This window comes from Cryptomeria japonica, chromosome 3, assembly GCF_030272615.1.
Source record: "Cryptomeria japonica chromosome 3, Sugi_1.0, whole genome shotgun sequence".
NCBI lineage: Eukaryota > Viridiplantae > Streptophyta > Pinopsida > Cupressales > Cupressaceae > Cryptomeria > Cryptomeria japonica.
Window position 1 is genome coordinate 176,099,029 of NC_081407.1, and position 23,210 is coordinate 176,122,238.

General features: G+C 38.4%; 1 protein-coding gene across 1 annotated transcript in view; it reads left to right on the forward strand.

Annotated features, from left to right (window-relative positions):
* LOC131029237 (caltractin) overlaps positions 1–23,210 on the forward strand; it is a 50,455-nt gene that overhangs the window by 13,078 nt on the left and 14,167 nt on the right. Inside the window, exons 2-4 of the mRNA XM_057959658.2 lie at positions 10,366–10,492; positions 10,589–10,625; positions 10,734–10,761. Of these exons, the coding sequence (XP_057815641.1) occupies positions 10,366–10,492; positions 10,589–10,625; positions 10,734–10,761 (192 nt within the window). The remainder of the gene's footprint in view (positions 1–10,365; positions 10,493–10,588; positions 10,626–10,733; positions 10,762–23,210) is intronic.

Below are 23,210 nucleotides of genomic sequence, written 5' to 3' on the forward strand. Positions count from 1 at the left end.
GATTGTGAATTGTGTTCTTATTGAAGATATTTGAAGGTTTTCCTCCTTGAAGTGGTTTGTTATTCTCAACAATTATCAAGTATTTGCAAAATATTTCATATTATCTTTCTCTTTTGTGCAAGTTATTTCATTACAAGTGTTCTTAGAGCATGATATTGACATTGTTAGGTAAGGCATTTTTTTCAATTTTGGAGGTCATTTTGGGAATTGTATATCTCTTAGATTTTGGAGGGTTTTTCAAGGAAATATTGAAGCTTTTACAATCCAAATTTTAGAGAAATTGGAGAAGAATTAATTGATTTATTGCTGAATTAGGGTTTCTATCAACTTGATTTAGGAAGTGGATATTTCTTAGATTTTTGCAATTTTTTTCCTGATTTTTGGAAGGGAATCTATGTTGTTTCACTTTAAATAAGCACTCTCAATGATAGATTGGCTACCACTAGTAGAATGATGGTATAACCCTTCCTTTCATAGTTCGAAAATGTTTCAATTTATGGCACTATAAGGATATCATCCTCCATCCATCACATCATCATAGGGGGTGTCACCAAGAGTTCAGGCTGTGGAGGACCACATGCTTCATCAACAACCAATTCTTTCAGGACTCAAGGAAAATTTTGCAATTGACATTGTAGTGAAATAAGTTTTGAAGTTGGGGACATGGTTTTCTTGAGATTGCAGCCTTATAAGCAAATGTCACTGAAGCAATAGACAAAGGACAAGTTGTCCCAAAATATTATTACCCATACCTAATCATGCAAACAATAGGTAGTGTCACCTACAAGCTTGAGTTGCCGCCGCCAACAAAGATACACCCAGTTTTACATGTTTCCTATTTAGAGAAGGTAATTGGGTGTAGTATCCTTGCATAGACAATATTACTAGAGCTCGATGAAGAAGGAGGAATCATATTGGAACTGGAGTTCATTCTTCAATCACACACAAAGAAGATGAGGACTAAAACACTCATTGACTATTGCATAGAATTTACCACTTGAAGATGCCACATGGGAGGAAGAAGTGTTCATTTAGAAGCATCCACACTTGATTAACATTGAGGACAACGCTTCTCTAAAGAGGGGTGTATGTTATGCCCTTAATCTTAGGGCATATATAGGGTAATGAGTAGTTGTCATGTGACTATAACAATAAATAAATTCATATTATCATTAGTATACTGTTATTTAGTTATGTAGGTTAGCCTAGGGCTTATATGTGGTTATCAAAGTCAGCCTAGGTGATATCGTAGGTGTAAGTAGGGTATATACATATATGTCTGGTAATTCTTTTGCCACCTCCAGAACATGTATTTGCATCCCCCCATCTTTAAAATTTGCAGAAGCTGTGAACTACGCTATAGACATTTCTCACTTTAGTTTCTTTTTTACTTTGTCATTATGACCCACTGTGTTTAATCATCACCAGCTAGCTATTTTTGGGAGGAACATAGACTAGCACAGATCCATCTCATAAATAGATATATTTGTTGAGAGTTATCCAGAAGACTCTGGTTGCTCACCTTGGCACAAAATAAGTGTAAAAATCCCGGAATTGGCACCTCAACTCTTTTGGATACTTCTCACTCTCTCAGCATGTAATTAGATCTATATGTAAGATAAGTACGTGCTAGTATTTTTATTTTTGTTTGTGTTTGTTTATATTGTGTTGTTATTATCTTTTCTTATAATGTTTTAAATATTTTTTTCTATATTTCCATTTTGATTTTTTTTGATATTTTATTTTTAATTTTTAATCAATGTTTTAATTTTCAATAATCGTTGCTTTATAATTCTTTTTAGATTTTTATGATTTAGAAATTCTTATATATTGTATTTTTTCATCATTTACATAAAATTATTATATATCTAATACTGTATCATATATGTACCCATTTCCATACATTTGTGTGAAAGTGATACTTTTGTACCTACTCAGGTAGTTAAATGGCGGATCCCTCATGGAATACAACTTACACCAGCAGATTACATGGATAAAATGTGGCTGGTGCTGTGGGATACTGTTGTGAGGTATTCACACATTGCCCCATTGCAAATGGGGACCTCCACTTTTTGCTTTCTAGGGTTAGCTCTTTTAGTTTTGTTGTTGGTCGTTTTAGGGTCTTTGCTATTAGTCTTTGCATTGAAGGGATTGAGTTTCTCAAAGGTCATCAAGCCGGGTGGATCTCCTCAAGGTGGAGTGAAGGAGGTCAGGTCAGTTGAGTGATTAAGGGTTATTTAGATCATTCCTAGGGTTTTGTGTACTATCCGGTCACGCTTCAAGTTGCTACATCAAACCTTGGTTAAATTCATAGTGTCCTCCTAAGTCCCACCCCTTACATCAAGGTCAAAGCGAACTCACCTTAGAAGTTTGGAATGCCATCTTGATCTTGAAATGTTCTGAAATTTGACGAAGTTTGGAAATTTGAAGGATCCTCCAAAAACTAGATTTTGCATGATAACTCCTGGAGGTCCGAAACCACTCTCAAACATCTTGATAATATATATGGAATATAACTTAAAGTATAAGAAAGAAGAAAGATATAAGGAAATGTCACGTATACTTGAATGTTATATTCCATATATGAATCCTGACGGAGAGACTAACATGTCAAATTCGCTCATGTACCTTCTAGAGGGATAGGATTGAATCCTTCCAAGGCACATGTGTAGCTCCTAAATTGGACGAATTTCTCTCTCCAAGGCCTTTCCTATGGTTGAATTGACTTCATTACGCCTTAAGGGAGCATAATCATGAGGTTTGAATTAGTGAAGTATTAGAAAGTGATGAAAACTTGAGTCAATTTGTGCATTTCGCTCTTGTACCTCTCAAAGGGACAGGAGCAAATTTCTCTAAGCTCCTGTACCTTGCCAAGGGACAGGAGCGAACTTAGTAGGGTCTTTGATTTGCAAGCAAATTTGAAATGAATCCTTGCTCTAGGTTCTCAAAGCATTTAAACTTGATATGATCATGATATGATTGAACTAAATGTGAAGGAATTTGAGTGATAATGTCAAATTCGCTCCTGTACCTCTCTGAGGGACAGGAGTGAATTCTTCTAAAAGCCTCCCTCTTGCTTCCAATTTGAATCAAACTCATGCTTCAAAGCCTTGATTAGAGAAAGATTGACTTAGACATGCCTTTGAAGATGTATTAAAACCAGTGTTCCACGGGCGTTGGGGATGGGGGGACGAGGGGGACGTGTTTCCGGGACGGGGGGACCAAGGGCCTAAATTTGGGGACGGCGGGGGGACGGTGGCGGGGGGGTGGCGGGGTGGTGGTGCTCATATATATACATATAGTACTTGAAAAACTAGTTTTGAAAAGATGTATAACAGTATAACAGTATAAGAATTAGATTTCAAATGAAACTATAGGAAATACCAAGATTACTTAGATTAGTAATACTAATTGCTAAATGCTAAATAAAATTTGACAAATGAAATTGTCAAATTGGAGATTTCTCATTTCTATCATATGAATATCGAAAAAGGAAAACGAAAATGCGAATATCTGATGCCATTGCAAAGTCTATAATAATAAAGATGATTACATAATTCATCATTACAATGAGTAGCCAAATACAAATACGTGTAGCAATAGCATTACAAAAGAGACTAGAGTCAAAGACAAAATGACAAAACTCAAAATGTAGCTAATGGAGGCCTCTAATCATCTGCGAACTCCTCCTTGCTGGAACTGCTGGACTCTTGAAGATCAAGGTCCCTCAAGCTCACACCAACTAGCCCTGTATCTGAAGTGGTAGGATCATCCTCATCAATTTGTGAAGGCTCCTCTGGCTCTACATCCCATCGTGCCACTGGACTCTCCTTGTACACGAGTGTCTTGCGGTCTATGAGACGCAAAGCATTGTGTACAGCCACAAGCTTCTTTGCTCTCTTAGAGGTAAGTCTGTTCCTCTTAAGAGAGTGGATGAAGCTATATGTAGACCAGTTCCTCTCAGCAGCTGAAGAACTGGAAACCTGGGATAGCAGACGGATGGCTAGAGTGGTGGTCAAAGATTTCGGGCCATGACAAGTCCACCACAAAAGTGGGTCCTCCTGTGCCATAGTGTCTATATCCATCTTTGCCGCATCTGAATAACCTCTAAGAGTGGCAAATCTTCCCCACTCAGTGCGCATTGTGTCGGCATCTCTGGAATCAAACATCTTCTCTATGCACCTAAAGAAACCCGCCTTCACCTCATCATCCTCAATCGGTGTCATTCTACCCGGTCTAGCCTTGTACCACTTAGGATTCAAGGCAAAGGCAGCCATATGCAAAGGAGTGTTCAACTTGTCCCATCTACTTTGAATGATAGGCCGGATTTGCTCATTGTAGAATGCTAGAGAGGGGTCCTTCACTCGCACAGCAGCCCTCATCTGGTCAAGCATAGAGTCAATGCACTCATACACCTCTCCAAGGTTAGGTGCATCCCCATCCCCATATCTGATCACCTGGAATACTGGAGAAATGATGGAGACAATGTATTTCGCATCAGTCCAAAACACATCACTCTTTACTATCTCCTTCACCCTTCTCCCCTGCTCTGTCTTGGCCTCAGCCCACCTATTCCACTCATTAGTCATAACCATGAGTTCCAATGCCTCTTGCAACTCAATCATTCTCTCCAAGAGAATGAAATAGGATGCATTCTAGTCTCAACTGGTTTCAAGAACTCCTTCTTTGTGAAGGTCCTAAAGAGTGCATGTGAAGTGTGGTGGTTGCAGATAAACATCTGCACATCTCTCACATCGGTGACCACTCTTCTAATCCAGTCAATCTTCCCCATGTCCTTGAGTGCATTGTTCATGGCATGCACACAACATGGGGTCCACCAAATGTGTCTATAGGCTGCCTCAACCAGTCTCCCTGCTGCTCTACACACATAGGCTGCATCTGTCACTACTTGGACCACATTTTGTGGCCCAACCTCCTCAATAGCCTCCCTAAGGACCTGAAACTGGAAATCAGCATCTTTATGATGCCTTGTACAATCAACTGCTCTAAGGAAGTATGGGCCCTCTGCACATGTGACCATGACGTTGATGAGTGGACGATGGCTAATGTTCGTCCACCCATCCATAACTATGCTGCACCTCGATGCCGCCCAACATGCCTTCATCTTCTCCATCAAAATATTGATCTTGGAATAGCTTTTATCCAAGATTGAGGTCCTCATTTTCGTCTCCCCTGGTGGCACATAAGATGGTCCTCCCTTGGCCACCATATCCATCATCTTCCTATAATAAGGAGACCGTGTAACATGAAATGGAATGCCATTGGCAAAGAAGAAATTGCCAATGGATTCATCTATCTCATCTCTCAGCTGCACATTAAACATATCAGCAATGGGGTTGCTCTGTGGTGTATGCAACCTACGTTTCCCAGCCCTGGCAGCAGTAGAAGTGGAAGTAGATGGAGATCCAAACATCATTCCTCCTGCCTGCGAAGCATGAGAAGTATGTGGCACTGGCACATTCTGGTTGTCGTGAAGTGATGCCCTAGCAGACAAAGTAGTAGGCATTGAAATATTTGTGTCATCTGGAACCCCCCAAAGCCTGTTAAACTCAATTCTGTACTGTATATTTTTGGGTTCCTCCAAAAACTTACAATGTTTCACGCCTTTTCCTCTCCAAAACAGAAAGTGTGCATTCACCCTGCTAATGCTACCGAACCACTCTGTCACAAATATTGCACTTCCACTTCCTTGTTCCCCCACTTGAATGTGATGCAGTGCCTTGTATTGATATTTGTGAAGCAAACTGTTTTAGAGGAGACTTAGGATCAAAATGACCCCTAGCATATGGTGCCAACAACTCTGAAGGGCAACCTGTACTAGCTGGTGCACTTGCCATAGAACTAGATTGGGCTCCAGGATCAGCCCCATGGTCACCCCCCTCATTTTCAGGTTCATATTCTGAATCATTCTCACTATGAGAATGGATTTCCATGTCATCTTCACTCGTGCCTTGGGAGCTCATTGTGAAATTGACACTACATTTCACAAAATAAAAATAAAAATAAAATCAGCCTTGTTTAACAATATATTTTTAAATTTTTTTCCTATTCATCTCAAAATGAGATTTGATGTTGAATCTTGAGGGCAAAATGATCCCTCAAGATTCAACATCAAATCTCATTTTGAGTCTTGAGATGAATAGGGAAAAAAAAACCAAAAATGACATAGAACAATGAAAATCAGAAAGTAAAACAAAAAAAAAAACAAGAAGAAGTTGAAAAACCCTACCTTGTGCTTGAAAAATCTCTCCAAAATGTAGAAGAATCTTCTTCTTCCTCTTCTTCTTGCTTCTTCTAGCTCCTATCACGCTTGCAGTCACTTTTCTCACCCCTTCAATCAATCTTCTTCAAGTATTTCCTCCTCTTCAAGTTGCTGGAAAAAAAATCAGTTTTCCAAAATGAGAGTGAAATCCAAAATAAACATGCTTTTGTGTTGTTTTGGGGGGTAGGGTGGGGCCCACGTCCAATTAGGGTTACCCCTTAACCCCCCCAAAAGGCACATGTTTTAAAAAAACTTAAAAAAATAAAAAAAGTGTCTTTTTTCGCATGGGAACGCGGGAGACGCCTGGGCGTCTCCCCGTCCCTTGAGAGACGCCTGGACGTCTCTTGAGGGACGGGGAGACGCCCAAGCGTCTCCCACGGAGACGCCCAGACATCTCCCAGGAGACGCCCAGACGTCTCCACGTCTCCCTGGGAGACGCGGGGACGTCTCCACGTCTCGGCGGCGTTTGGGTGGTGGTGGCGGGACGGCGAGGGACGTCGCGTCCCCGTCCCCCCGTCCCCGAGACGTCTCTGATGGGGGGATGTGCCCAAAAAGGGGGGGGACGCGTCCCTGTGGAACACTGATTAAAACAAACTTTGATCATAAAGTAATGAAGAATTTAAGCCCAAGTGTCAAATTCGCTCCTGACCCTTCCAAAGGTACATGAGCGAATTTTTCCTAGAGCCCTCTATTGCTTCTAATTTGGATCAAAACCTTGCTCCTATGGCGTGATTGAAGAGGAAATGATGTTTGCATGCCTTGAAAGTGAATTGAAACAAGATTGAATGGCAAAAAGTTAAGAATTTGAGCTATCAAGCTAAATTCGCTCCTGACCCTTCCAAAGGTACAAGAGCGAATTATCCCAAGGGTCCCATATTTTCTCTAAGGTACACAAGCGAAGTTGTTAAGACTTGTCTTTGATCCGTCTTTTGAGCAATGAAACCCTTAAAAGTGACTTCTTGGCATGTCTCAAGGTTGGATCAACATGAGAGAAGGTGAAGTGAAAATGTTTGATAGTTGTCCAAGCCTAATGCTTCAAATTCGCTCCTGACCCTTCCAAAGGTACAGGAGCAAAATCCTTGAAAGGTCCTAATTTATCACTCAAACAATTGAATGAATCTTATTAGGGAACAAATCGACTTGATCATGATGGAAGAAGGATTCAAAAGCTAAGTTCAAGGTGAAGTATTGAGGAATGGTGAAAGAATTGAATCAAAAGAAGAATTTCGCTCCTGACCCTTTCAAAGGTACAGGAGCGAACCTCTTGGAAGGACCCCCTATCTCACCTAATGCACTAAGAAGATCTTGTTTTAAGCTAGGATGAAGGTGAATTGACTTGATTAAGATGAGAGGGGAATTAAAAAATCAAGTCTAAGTTAAAGTGAAGGGGAATTAAGTATGAATTGAGCATGAAAAACTAATTCGCTCCTAACCCTTCCAAAGGTACATGAGCGAATTTCTTTGAGGGCCTTGTACCTTGCAGAGGGTCCAAAGTGAAGTTAGTCTTAGACCTTCTTTGGGATTTTTAGTGATGTCTTCATGTGAGAGGAAGTTGAAGTTTAAAACCAAGACAATGAAGTGAGAGCATTGACGTTTTCACCAAGACCTAAGGTCTATCCTCCAAATTCGCCCCTGTACCTTGCCAAGGGATAGGAGCAAATTTCTCAAAAGCATTTCCTTTGCCCCCAATTTCAAGCAAATTGCCCACAAGGTCTTTTCCTAAGATGATTTGAAGCTTAAATGACTTAAACAAGCAAGCTAAGTGGAAACCTTATCAAAACTTAAGCCTTACTTACCATTTGTGCTCATGTACCTCTCCAAAGGACCAGAGCGAAATTTTTTAATGGTTTGTACCTTGTAAAGGTACAATAGTGAATTTTCTAAGAGATTTGTCCCATGCCTCCAGTTTGAAAACAAATTCATCAAGAAGGGGTTTTATCATGTTAATTTAAAGATGCAAGCTTCCAAGATGAATATATCATATGTGCTTAACACTATCTTTTTTTTGTTTTGCAGATCAAAAGGACCAGGTTGGAGGGAGATTGGAACGAGGACCTCAAGAAGAATATTTCAACATCAAGGTCAAAGGAAGACCTCTTCAAGAGGAGGCTTCATCAAACACAAGAGAGTCAAGGAAAGGTACATCATTCATCAAGTACATCAAGGACGAAGGAGGATCAACCAAGGTCAGTGCAAGGGTACGTTGAAGAAGCAGATAATTTCAGAAGAGTTAATCAAAGTCCTCTTCTCATCATCATCACATTGAGTATCAAGAAATATTGCTCAACATTCCTTGACCAAGCACAAACGCAAGACAAGGTGGCATCCTAGTCGCTATTCCTCCAATCAGAAAGGTCCACATCAGCATGTCCAGATTCAGTGAACCATGCTTATACACGAAGGCACAAACTCTGATGTACTTACCCTCAACATTCATTGGTCCACATAAACTGAATGTAATTTTCTCATTGGCTAAGGGAGTTTGTTGTAACAAAACCTAATTAGGGTTTTCATCTTGTAATCCTAGCCATTGATTGTAAATCAATCAGAGCCATTGAAATGTAAAGAGCTCTCTATATAAAGCTCAGGCTCTTCATTTGTAAGGGTTAATAGTTAATAGCGAATAGCTAATAGCAGTAGGTAATAGTCAATAGTCGATAGGAGTATAGTCAGTTGATAGTAGCTAGAATAGTAGAGTAGTAATTAGAATAGAGTAGGAGGAGAAGGCAAGAGATTGTTGCCCAAAATTGTAAATAAACTTCATTTTTCATTGAAGTTAAGGTGAAATGTGTTGTTTCTTGCAATATGCATGGTTTCTTGTTGGATCTTCAAGTGTGATGGTAGATAATTAGATTGAATGGAGAAAATTGTTGAATGCACTTGTGTGGAACTCACCTAGTCCATACCACTAGCCTCTTACTGATTGTAAGTGTGCCCCGTGTGGTCAACTGGCATTGAATGAGCTTAACTTCAAATTGTTATGCGTCCATTGTTTATGCATTAACTTGAATGGTGATCAGTGTTTGACGGTGATGATTTGAACATCTTCAGAACTCCCTTAGAAGATTGCACTGAGCTGGTGTCGAATTGTTCAGTTTGATGGTGAGACCTAGTCCAGTAGGACTCCACCTAGTTGTTCATCTATATTCTTACATTCTACGTCCTAGAATAGATTCTCTAAACCCTATGCTTTTGATATTTCTTTATCTCCCAGTGAGTAGTTAGGACTCAAGTTCCAGCTAATCGAGCATTCAGACAATTGGATGTAAGTCCCGTTTGTGAATCCCAACATAATCACATCAAACCGCAAAGCTTATCCACACGTAGAGACCCTATATACCAAAACCTTGGAGTTATTTCGATTGATCGTTAGGCAAATCTTCAGCATTCGAATAACTTTGTTCAAGAGAGGATAAGATACCTTGGTATTTTATTCTGTGTTTGCATGTGCATAAAAAACACATCAACAGATACACATGCTATTATACATGTCTTGAGCAAAACATTATATGCTATTACTAGACTTAAGTTTTTGCATAATTTGAAGTCACTTTTCATGGTCACAAATTCACATGTCATCAATTACATTTTTTCCAATCAGTGATCACAATGCTAATGCATTCCCAACGCAACCTTGAGACATTAACTAGATATAGCAAATTTAGATCTGAATCCAAAAGAATACAAAACTATCCACAGGATATTACACAGCTAGAGCTGAATAGGGAGGTAGGCTTCTTACAATCTTTTGCTCTGATAATTGGTGCTTGTTTATTGTAGCTGGAATGGATGAAAACAGTACGAGCTGCATTTTTTTAAGCTCTGTCTAAAGTATATAATTACCCCACAAGGTATAATTCTGTTAAGTAGTGCATTCAATTTTAAAGATTAATGAATAAGGAAGAAACTTATATATTTAACTTGAAGTAATGCATTTTAAATCCTTGCCAAAAAATGAAAATGAGTGATATTTCTAATGCATTGTTAAAAATGTTTCCAACAATCGATTCATTTCTCTGGAAGCTGCTTTCTTTGGAGTAGATTAGAAATAGTAATATGTTTCTTTTATATGTCTGTCTCAGTCAAGTTTCCGATCTGTGGGAGGAGTGTCAGGACGTGAGAAGCGGAAAGGTCGTAAGCATGGATTGAATGAGCAAAAAAGGCAAGAGATTAAGGAGGCATTTGAATTATTCGACACTGATGGGTCAGGTATGGCCTTAGATCTCATGGAAATCTAATTAGATTAAGCAATATAGTCATGTTTGCCTCTGATTTTTTACTAAAATTCTCTTTTGTTTTATACAGGTACAATAGATGCAAAGGAGTTGAAAATTGCCATGAGGTATGATTGTATAACCTCTGCACTATATGTTGAGTAGAAATATAACCAGTCTGGTTAGTTTAATATTGGAATTTGTTTTATTTTGTAACATTAATTTTTGGCTTGCAGGGCTCTGGGGTTTGAGATGACAGACGAGGTAATTTAATTAGTAATGATATTATCAACTATTATTTTTCGTTTGTTGTAGAATGGCTAATTTGATTTTTTTTATCCTTGCCCTAGTCAATAAATCTTGTAGACCATGGGAACCACCATTATTTCTTATTGGTTATGGGAAGCTTTCTGTATTAAAGGGATTGAAGAAAAGCATTACAAGAATTAAAATCAGAAGTCTTAGGAAACATCAAATTGCGTTCATATTATATTGAGTATTTATCAAAAAACACTTTATAGTTGTCTTTTGAAGATTATCACCTCTTCAAGAGCTTTATGAGAAGCATCAGAACAAAATATCCATGGGGCTAGTAGATTATAAGAGCATGAAGCACATCAAATTGAGATTCCATATAGAACAAGTTGTCCAATGCCTTAGGTCACGAAAATCAATGCTTGGATCAATCTGGAAGGAATTTATCACTTATATATGTCCCACACATCTCTTAAATGCTCCATGTTTGGAGCAAGCAAAAGATAAATGAAAAAGAGGTTTATTGCTAATATAATAATTATTTCAAAATAGTGTGGTGCATTATCTTTTTATGGGCGTTAGCTTCTTATCTTAGTTCCAAGGCTATGTTACCGGTTTGGCCTTTTGAACCTATAGGTTTGGGTCCAATCTGGCTTGGATTTAGTACTTGAAAAATTAGTTATAAAAATATGTATAACTGTATAAGGAATAAGTAAACACATTGCAATGATTGCATTGAATTTGAACATTAAGTTAGAAATAGAAAGATTGTGTTGGAGTATCTTAAAAGGATCTAACCCTAAAGACAGTAAAAGCTCTAATTACCCCCTATCATTTCAGTTCAAGGTATGGAAATAATAGCATAAATATATTTCAATTTTGTCATCATGAAAAAAATCTGTGTGTAATGACCACCCTAGATGATCTTTTATTTTTTAACAAGCATAAGAACCATGCAAACTGAAACAATGCTATCTCTGCTATTCAGTACTGATAACGATTACAAGCTGATACAAATGTTGGTATAGGGGAGCACATTGAAAAGACACTTTCTAGATTGCCCAAATTGCATGAAACTAGAACTCAATAGAAAACAATAAAGGAAAATACCTTAAAAAGACAGCTGAAATGATCACTATAGGTAGGGAACACACATTTTGATTCAAATTACTGTAAACAACAATGCAGGTCTGATACAACTGGAAAATATGTTACAGGTTTGAAACATCACCATTGTAGGTCCAAGCAACCCCTTAAAGTCTCCTAAAACTCACTCTATGCAACCATGTTCACTTGCAAATAATGCCAAACAGCCTAAGATAGACTCAATGTTACCAAACAATCTTAAAAATTTGCTAGTCAGTTTGCAAGTCCCCTCCAAGGTTGAGGGACGTCTGGGAGTCTCGGGGATGTCACAATGTTCCCTTTGGCATTTATAACACAAGAAACCTTTGAGCAACGTCTCCTTGGTGAGGAAATGTCTTGAAGATGGCGGAGGAAACTTGGTGGCGGTGGAGGGACGTTCCCCAGGCATCCCTGCGTCTCGGGGACGTCCCTGTCCTGGAAACTCCTTCATTTTCAGGAGGGACGCATCCCCGTGGAACACTGTGATCAAGCAATTGTCATTGTTTCTTATTGAGTGAGAAGATAACAACAACGTCAAGGTTAATGCATTTTTCTGTTCTTGAACTTCATCCATATCTTTGGCCCAACTTGAATTTGGGAAATTTTTCAACTTGATCCCTTCATATTTTAGGAAACGAAGCCCATAGTTTATTGTTCCTCATGTATTTTGATGGTCTTTTGAAACTTACAGATAAGTAGAGGTGTTAGTGGCATAACTAATATTAAGCCTAGTAGAAGTTAAGATGCTTTTGACTTTTAACTTTCTAAGCAAATGACTTTAAAGGGTTCCCTGAACAGTCTTGTTATCTACCTTGATTTTCAGCGTGACATTTGTTTCAGCATATTTTGTTGTGATATAAATATGTTGTCTTCTTTTTGCCATAATCTCAATAGAAATTTTATAATTTAGACGAGGAAGAAGTCAAATCAATGTTATTTGATAGTTTTTCAATCCACAATAGAATTCTTACCACTCCATGTCACGATCAAGTCATTTTATGCTAAGTTGCCAAATTTTGTTATGGGATTGGGTATAGGGTTTTGGTATGCTGATACAACATTTTTCTTGGTATATACATATGCAAAAAATAAAAAAATTTCAGAATTGTAAATACATTTGATAGTATGATGCCTCTTCATTGATCAATATTAGTGATAAAGATAAATGCCAATTGATAGTTCAAAATTTTCATATTATGTCATATATCATATATGTCTAGGATGATTCAAATGAAAATCATTACAATTACATAAATTTGAAATAAATACAATAAAATTTTTGCATAATTGTCTTCAATCTTCATCAAGGTCATCCATCATATGGCTCAACATCATTTGAACCATGGCAAACGGAGTGGCACTCCCACTAGATACATCATGTGTAGGAGTCTCATTATCATCATGTATATTGACTCTACCAAGATCTACAATAGATGTATCCAAGTTGGTACACTTATGAACTATATCCCAATGCTTTCTTGCGCCTTCCTTGTAGTCATCTTGCTTATGTGATAGAAAACACAAGTTGGAATGGACATAAATTGTCTTCTTTTTTTTGTAGCCAATCAGTTACGCTTCATTGAGTGGATAAAGGAGTATGTACTCCAATTCCATTTAGTCAAAGAACTTGCAAATTGTTGAAATTAGAGAGAAAACTAAGACAACTTAAAAATAAAAAATGCAAAAGAAATAAAGAATGTTAAGTATCAAAGTCTATAGATTTTGAAAAATAAAAATAAAAAAATGCTTACTTGTGATAGAATCTTGATTGCAAGAGGCTGGAGGAAAAAACAATCTTGCCCATGGAGGTACCACTATGTACAAGCAGCTTCCTTGTATAGGTCTCAAAGAGAACAAATACTATGATCTTCTCTTGAGATGAACTTGCCAAACTCTTTCCTAATATTAGTCACCACTTTTGGATTTGAGCAGAGTCTTTGCAATACCAACTTGTACCCATTAGCAACTTCACTATCTGTATATGGTGTAGTTCTCTCTTGAAAAGAAAGTATTCTATGCTATAGTATTTGGGGGATAATGCATATGCAAGGAGTTGCAGTTGTGTGTTCATCTTGTTCCAGCAGCGATGAATGATTTTTTCCACACTTCAGAAAAGTTTTTCTTCGGGGTCATTCTCATTTTGTGCTATTATGACCTTTATTTTCTCTATCGTGGAGTCAATGCTACCATAGATTCCCAAAACACAACCGGTCTATATTAGCAAACCTGATCATACACGTGATATAGGCTTAGTGAAACTCTAGACATATTCGACACAAACCCACCAATTGTCATGTAGGATCAATGACTTGACCTTCTAGGCCCCATTTGAATTTGATTGCTTCCAAATACTCCATTGGTAACTAATAACCATGGTGCTCAATGCCTCTTGCACCTTCACAAGTTATCTCAAAATGTTTGTGTGTGATGCAAATCGGGTCTCATCAATCTAATTTTGTGTGCAAAATAAGTTAATAACACATGAAAATATAAGTAAACATGGCATAAATTAAATGCCTTGTGACATATGGTGGTTTGTCACCAACATTTGGATCTCACTACCCTCAGTGTATATGGCTTTCACCCACTCTATTTGAGTGTCAGTTACTTGCATTACCAAGTTAAGGGAGTGTACACTGCATGGTTTCCAGAAAATGTGTGCATACCTTTCCTTGCAACCTTGCAATTTTCCACATTGTCCATAATGACTTGGACAACATTTTTAGGACCCACTATTTCTATGGAGTCAATGAGGATTTTAGAAATGGATTCTTCATTGTTGATTTGACCCTCACCATCAATTGCCTTCAAAAACATTGCTTGGTTTGGGGACCTTGTAATTGTTAATTTTAAGCTAAGTTACCGGTTCGGGTTCGGGTACCGGTTCGGGTTCGAAGAACCCGGTACGCCGGTACGGCAAAATTTTGAAACGGGGTTTGGGTTCGTTTGGGTTCGTTAGTACAAAAACATGTAAATTATATATATATGCAACCTATAAGCATGAATTAAGATTAGCATGTCACATAGCATCATATAAACAACAAAACCAACATAAACTTGTAATCGTAGCATCATGATCATACCATAACAGCATCATATACATCAAGTCTAATATCAAAATGATAAAATATTCAAGTATCATTGTTTCAACTTTCAACAATTTAAAGTTTGATCATTAAATGGATTCAAACTAAGAACATCCAAGTTTAATTTTTCAAACTGAGGACCTGGATTTTGCCGGCAACACCCCCAACGGGGTCAAGGGGCAACGCCCCTTGCGGGGGTCTGGGGGCAGCGCCCCCAACGGGGTCAAGGGGCAGCGCCCCTTGCGGGGGTCTGGGGGCAGCGCCCCCAGCGGGGTCAAGGGGCAGAGCCCCTTGCGGGGTCGAGGGGCAGCGCCCCTTGCAGGGTCCCGGGGCAGCGCCCAGGGCGCGCTCCCTGTCGCGGTACAGGGCGGGGTCGAGGGGCAGCGCCCCCGCCGCCAACACCAAATCACAACCTTCAAACCCACACGGAACTCCATGGCGTGCATCAGTTTTCTGTTTTTTTAAAACGTCTAATTTTCTGCTTATTAAGGTTATAACTTTCACTTTTTACAAGGCGGAATTGAAAAAAAAATTAAATTTGCATTGTTTTTTGACTTTACAGGCCGCCCAACCACCCAGGTTCGACTGGGTCTACCCGGGTTCAACTGGGTTCGACCCCGGGTTCGACTGGGTTCGACCAGGGTCGAACCCACTCTGGGTTTTTCGAACCCTGGTCGAACCCAGGTCGAACCGGACCCGTACCACGGACCCGGTCGAACCCGGACCCGTACCAGGGGGGCCCAGAGGCGAACCCGGTAACTTAGATTTTAAGCAATCAGATGTTAATTTAAGCAATTAGATTATAATCAGACTGTGAATAAATAGTAACAGCAGTAAACACAAGACACAAGACACCAATACCCTGGGAAAACCTCCCTCTTGGAGGTGAAAAACCCAGCCTTAAATATAATATGTATTATCTCAAGTGTGGGCAATTACAATATAGCGAACTTATCTCAGATCGCTATCCAAACAACAAGTTGGCGAAGTAATGAAGGATGCAGCCCTAATCAATAGCAGATGACCAAAAGAGGAGATCAGCAGCAGATGTCTGAGATAGGCTGGAGCAGAATCGCACAAGGAGGGCCTTCAAGTTCGCTGAAGATCTTGACAACTTCGCCTAACAATATCCTTAACTGAATTCGCACAAGTGAAGAAGAGTTCGCTAGTGTAGGAAAGCAGATTGCATTTGCAATTAATTGATGGTTGAATGACTTCATTTTGGTGTTGGTTTTATATCAACCTTTTGGCGCTAATTGTCCTCAAGTCGGCTTGTATCTTTATTGAATTATATTATATTGTCATTGCCTTCTACGTTACATTTGGGTCCAGCCCAATAACATATGTAATTGCCTTCCACGTTACATTTGGGTCCAGCCCAATAACATATTTAATTGCCTTCCACGTTACATTTGGGCCCAGCCCAATGACACATTTAATTGAGATAATACATATGAATTTTAATTGTCATTGACAACATTAAAATTTGATAATCAGGTATACGAACTAGCTAATATTTTCAACAGTAATAATATTTATTAAAGGTCGGTTTTTGCAATCTTTCCACCATTAGAAATAATAAGCAATCCTATTTCAATCCAAGAATCCCTAATCGGTTTGAGTGATTCTCTATAACTTTTTTTTCTTTTTCCAATAAGGTGGTGCACATCTTTTCATACATAGGACCTGTGAAACCAGAAGGTGCACTGTTGCTTGTTGCCATCATTTCCCACCAATATGGTGATCTCTCCAATTTGAAAGGAAGACCATTGGCATAAATACAACATGCAACTTTTTCTTGTACAATGTCTCTTGTTACATTTTGAAATGCTTTAATCAATGGGCCTCTTTTGTGGGAAGGAGAGGGATCTTCTTCTTGGATAGAGGACATATCCAAGAAGGGATGTTGGGAACCCATTATTGAATCTGTAGGTGTTTTCCTTGATGTTTACCTTGCTAATGGATGAGATTTTAATTTTTCTCTTTCACTAAAAGCATCAACTTCTTCTTGTTCTTTAACGATTGCCATAATTTTTTCTTTTGGTTACTCCTTCGTCCTTCACATATTCTAATCCCATGCCCACTTATAGTATGTAACTTAAAGTGAGCTTTCACTTGGCTATATGAGCTCTTAAATATAACGTCACACTCATTACTATTCCAAATGAAAATCCCACCTCTTGGAAGTTGATCAATCATCGTAACATATTTCCATGAAGGAGATGCTTGATCATATTTAAATTGTTTGTTTGTTTTAATACCCATCAATCTTGAACATGGCCATTCCAAATAGATTGCAATTTGAATTTGCTATTATAAGAAATTATAAAATTTTAAATTAAAAAATAAATAAAATAAAAGCAACCCTACAATATGTATAAACTAATGAAAGTTCAAAACAAACACATAAAAAAGTTCAAAACAAACACAAAAAAACATTATAAAAAATCTTGAAACCTGTTTCTATTTTTTTTACAAAAAGATATTATGATTTTTTTTAAAACTCGAAAAAATTAATTAAAAAACTAAAAGAATTAGTTAAAATGCTTATCTTAGATGACTAGATCTGCTTTTTGCAAGTTATCTTAGCCTTTTGGCACTTTGTGATTGATCTCTTTCGAAAAAACCAGCTGAAATGTCCCATCACAAATTGGAGTAATGTTTCAATATGGTATACACACCAAAGAACAGATTATAGTTGCATATAACAGACACTGAGCTAGTATAATGCACAGAAATGCAGAGAGGTATAACAAAATTATTAATTCAGGAAAATCAGAACACTCCTGCTATATATTCAGACAATAATCTGGTTACAATGCGCAGCAGTTTATAGATAATAAATGTCCATTAACAATTTTAGTAGATAGGAACACAATAACCTTATCACCCAACTGGAAACAGACATCGTCAAGACTAGGTGCAGGCCAAGGATGTATGTTTGCTGGGTCTATTCAGCCTGATAACTTATGATAAGTGAACAATTTTAGTGTGCCTTGGAAGTAGCACAAGTCAACCTCTCTATAGACTGGTATCCCTTCTTGCTGTGAATGTCCTTTTGTTTGTCTGAGGTATGTCCACTTGCTGGCAATGCTGGTTGGGCGTATTTATCCTCAAAGAATGTCTCAGGCCAGACCTATTTTCAGAGTGGTACAAGTCTCCTATGTATGGATGGTGGCACAAATGGAAAGTTGTGACCTGCTGCTCCAGAACGTGCGTTGGATCAGATGTCAGTTGTAGGTAGTGGTAGCGTAAAATGAAGGAAAAAATGATGAAACTTAGGTAGGGTTTTTGTCCCACCTAATGCTGGATGGCTATGAGTTTCGTCCCAGTCAGAACATGCTGAAATACAACAGATTCGAAACAAGAATCATGGATACCTCACAAGGCGAATGGAAATTATAAATGCAAAAATGGCTTAGCAAGGGTGTATTTGAGAGAAATGTTGTATTCACTATTCACAATGAGAAGAACAAATTTTAGGTAAGGGATGTTTTTTAGGGTTTTCCGTTGTGTTTTTGCATTTAAAATGTTTCTTTTTTTTCCTAAAAATTCACTCCTGCAATGCATTGGCGTGTGGAGGAGCGCCCCAACCGCCTTGGGTTCCTTGTGGGTACACATTTGCCTAGGGAGTGCCCTTGATGCCCTGGGTTCCCTATGGGTAAGCAAAATATATACCCATAGGGAACTCGGGGCGGTCAGGGTGCTCCCATTACCGCTTCCACTCCCAGTGCATTTTGATGCACGCACGGGACCTGAAACTGCAAAACTAACAGATTTTATGCACAAATTGTTATCTCATTTTGTGGATCAGTCAGTTTGAAATATTAGATAAGGCTTTTTTTAAGCTTATAAACATGATTTTCATGGCTTTTTTAAACAAATATTTAAGGCTTCTTCATTTATGCTTCTACCTTAAGAATGTCATTCTGAAAGGCAACCTTCACATCCACCCCATGCTTCTCCTAACCGAAGTTTGATGCTAACTAAACAATACAATGATTGCTGCCATCTTTTTCATTGGTTTATAAGTTTTTTCAAAGTCTAAAATTTCTTGCTGTACACAGTTGATAACAATTTTTGCTTTGTGGTTGTTTGCTATAATATTGAGGACTGATAAATAATGTGATACACCCATTAGTGTCTTATTGCCTTGTCAATAGGAAGCTGTATGAACTCCAGTGTCATTTTTTGGATTGAGAACTTTTCTTTTGGCCTTAACAAAACAATGTAGGTTCATCTGCATATGGTAAGCTAATCTTTCATGTACAATTAACTTTAGAATTAACTGCAACTTGGAATTTCACCTCCACTACAGGGTTGTGTCCCACTGTTCTTGTTGAGAATTTGTATAAACAAACACTCAAACATATTGAACCATTTCAAACCTTCTATAAGACATTTATCTTCTTCTATTCAATTTTTACACTTCATTTGATAGTCTGGCCTAGATATGTTATGTGCTTACTTAAGCATCATTGGTTACAAAGGGTGTTTGTGAGGAATAGTGATCTATTGTAAATTTGTGTCCCTTGAATTTATATATAAGTTTTAAAAGTTCACCTTCTTTTTTATATTGCTGAAAGTTCATAAAATTTACAAATAATATGAGCCCACAGGGCATTTCCAAATTAGCATTAGTACAAAAACCTAAATAAGCAATGGACATCAGCAGGATTACGAATCAAGACTGCAACCTGGCAGTCACCATCAAGCTACAGAATACAAAATTCACTAAGAGAATTCAACATATCAAACAACCAGAGAATTCTAACAGATTTAAGAATCTCTTTTGCATGAATTTCTAACACTTTGTACAGCCAATAAACATTAGTCAAGATATCACCGTTGCCCTTGGTGGTTTCAGCTTTATGATCAACGAAAGCCTTAATAATTCTGTCATTTTTCTTCTTTAGAGCAGCCTCAGCAGCTGAAAACTAAACCCAGGCAGCATCAACATCAGAACCTAGAACATCACAAGATAAGAGATCAGTCCTCAACTTAGGGTTAACAGTAGAAAGATCAGAAGTAGGCAAGATACCCCTACTTACTAAGTAATTCACATGAGAAAATTATGGAACTACTTTGGAACTTTCTGTAATTTTGTGCCCTAGATTAGTAATCAGATTTATATCCTTGAATTATGGCCTAGATTGTAATCAGATTCATAACATTTTAGTAACTCATAATTCAGTAAACTCAGAGATGGAGGAAGTAAACAAGAGACAAACACAAATACCCTGGGAAAACCTCCAAGGAGGAAAAGCCCAGCATTAAAGACCCACAGGTCAGATTATGTATTCTCCCTTAATAATATAAATACAATACTTAGCTTCCTTGACAAATCTGAATCCTTCTTGAATGACAGATCTGCACTTCTAAGCCTTTTAAGTCTGCACCAAAGATTGCCTTTGTTCTCTAGAACAAGTTCGCATAAGTCTGGACAATTTCGCACCCTCCAAGAGTAAGTTCGCACTTTTCAGGCAGAGCTAATTCGCTGGGAATGAAATGAATGATTTGTCTTTTGCAAAGTATCTTTATTTATATGCTTCTTCACCTTTATTGTTGCAAGCCAGCCTCCTTTCTTTTGGCGCCAATATTGTTATGTGGCGTGGGGTTTTAGGATGGTGTGAAGTATAGGGCTGGGCTTATCTTGGGGCATGTTACCCTTTAGGATAGGGTCCAGTCCTGAATGGGTTCAGATGTTGCCTTAAGGCAATCCGAACCCATATATTACCCTAGTTACAAACAACACTCCCTCTTAACTAGGGAAGAAGAGAATACATAATCTGAACCTTTAGAGTTCCATCTAGCACACAAGCATAGAATGGATCTAGCACACAAGCATAGAATGGATCTAGCACACAAGCATAGAATTACATCTTCCACCTAGCACACAAGCATAGGATGGTTCTAGCACACAAGCATAGAAAGTGTAATACACAAGTGGGTCTTTACATAGTTACAATTATCCATCTAGCACACAAGCATAGATTGGACACAATTCATTTTTGCACACAAGCAAAGAATGATTCAAAGTACTGCAGATAGAGTCACTGAGATTGGAGCTTCCTCTCAATCAGGGTTCCGTTTTCCACAACACCAAGTCTGTCTCTGAAGTATTCAAACTTCACTCTGGATAAAGGTTTGGTAAGGATGTCCGCAATCTGTTCATCCGTGCTAATGTACTTTAGATGAATGGCGCCTCTTTGCACCATGTCCCGAATGAAATGATAGTGTGTTTCTACATGTTTGGATCGGTCATGGAACATGGGATTTACTGACATCTTTATACAACTTTGATTATCACACTGAATGGTGGTAGGACCACTAGCTTGACCAAATAATCCAACAAGGAGCTTGCGAAGCCACACTGCTTCTCTGGATGCAACAAATGTGGCAATGTACTCAGCTTCTGTAGTGCTTAATGCTACCGAAGATTGCTTTCTACATGCCCAAGAGATCACTGCAGAGCCCAAGTTGAAGCAGATACCTGAAGTACTTTTTCTGTCCTTGACACTTCCTGCCCAATCTGAATTTGAGTAGCCTTCCAAGAGGATTGAGGTATTAAGTGAATACTTCAGCCCATAACCAATTGTGCCACGCAGGTATCTTAGAATGTGCTTGGCAGCAACCAGGTGAACAAGTTTAGGTAAGCTCATGAACCGACTGAGGGCATTCACAGCATAACAGATATCTGGCCTGGTATTGACTAGGTACATCAAGGAACCAATCAACTGCCTGTACTTAGATGGATCTGCAAAATTAGAGTTAGCTGCAGAAACACTTAACTTCTTTAAGTTAGATTCCATAGGAGTATGCATAGGTTTACAATCCATCATTCTAAATCTTTTCAAAATATCAATAGCATATTTTCCTTGACTTAGAAAAATTTCATTGGATTTTTGCCATACTTCTAACCCTAGGAAGTAATGCATTAGACCTAAATCCTTCATTTCAAATTCTGAGGCTAATTCCTTCTTACATCTTATAATTAATTTATTTTCACCAGTGAGAAATAAATCATCCACATACAAAACCAAAATAAGCATATCATCATTATAAACCTTTAGGTAAATGTTAGCATCAACGTCATTCTTACGAAACCCTAAGCTTAGTAAGTACTTATCAATTTTTTCATACCAAGCCTGAGGAGCCTGTTTGAGCCCATATAAACCTTTCTTTAACCTGCAAACATGAGAATCTCTTTTATGGATTACATAACCTTCTGGTTGCTCAACATAGACTTCCTCCTCAATGACACCTCCTTAATGACACCATTGAGGAAGGTTGTCTTAACGTCCATTTGATGCAGCTCCCAACCTTTGGCTGCAGCAATAGCTATTATAGATCTAATAGAAGTATATCTAGCAATAGGGGCAAACGTTTCTTCATAATCTATTCCTTCCTTTTGAGAAAAACCACGAGCTACAAACCTAGCTTTATATATTTCAATACTACCATCAGCATTATGTTTAATTTTAAACAACCATTTAGAGGAAACAACAAACTTACCTTTGGGTCTGGGTACAATGTCCCAGACATCATTCTTGATGATAGACCCATACTCTTCATCCATGGCTAATTTCCAAGCATGATGGGACATAGCTTCTTCGACATTGTGAGGTTCAGACTCAATGATATTACACATCACAGAAATGTAGTTGGCGTGATTTTGGAATCTCTTGCTATCTTTAAAGGTTCCTCTGGGGGCAGCAAATCCTTTAGCATCTTGAATCGTGTTTCTAACCCAAAGTGGTCTCTTCTTGTAGACCACAATATCCTGAGGTATATCAGTAGAGTGCATAGGTTCTGTTGGGTCATTCTGAACTTCCTGATCTGGAAGGTCAGTAGACACCTCCTGTATCTCAGGGTTAGCATCAACCATTGAATCTTGATTTTCAATCACCATATCATTATTGTTGGATGATGAACCTTTAGATCTTTTGAAAGCAATAACTTCTTCAAAAGTTACATCTCTACTTACCTCAACATACCTTTGACCTGAAATGTAGATCCTGAAGGCTTTGGAAGATTCGCTGTATCCCACTAAGATGCCTTTCTTTCCAGATGGATCCAACTTGGTTCGTTTTTCTTTAGGCACATGAACATACACCGGGCTCCCGAATATCCTTAGGTGGCTGATGTCAGGTTTGATTCCTGTAGAGGCTTCTTCAGGAGTCACATCCTTTAGGGCGCGATGAGGACATCTATTCTGAATATAGACTGCTGTTTTGGATGCTTCTG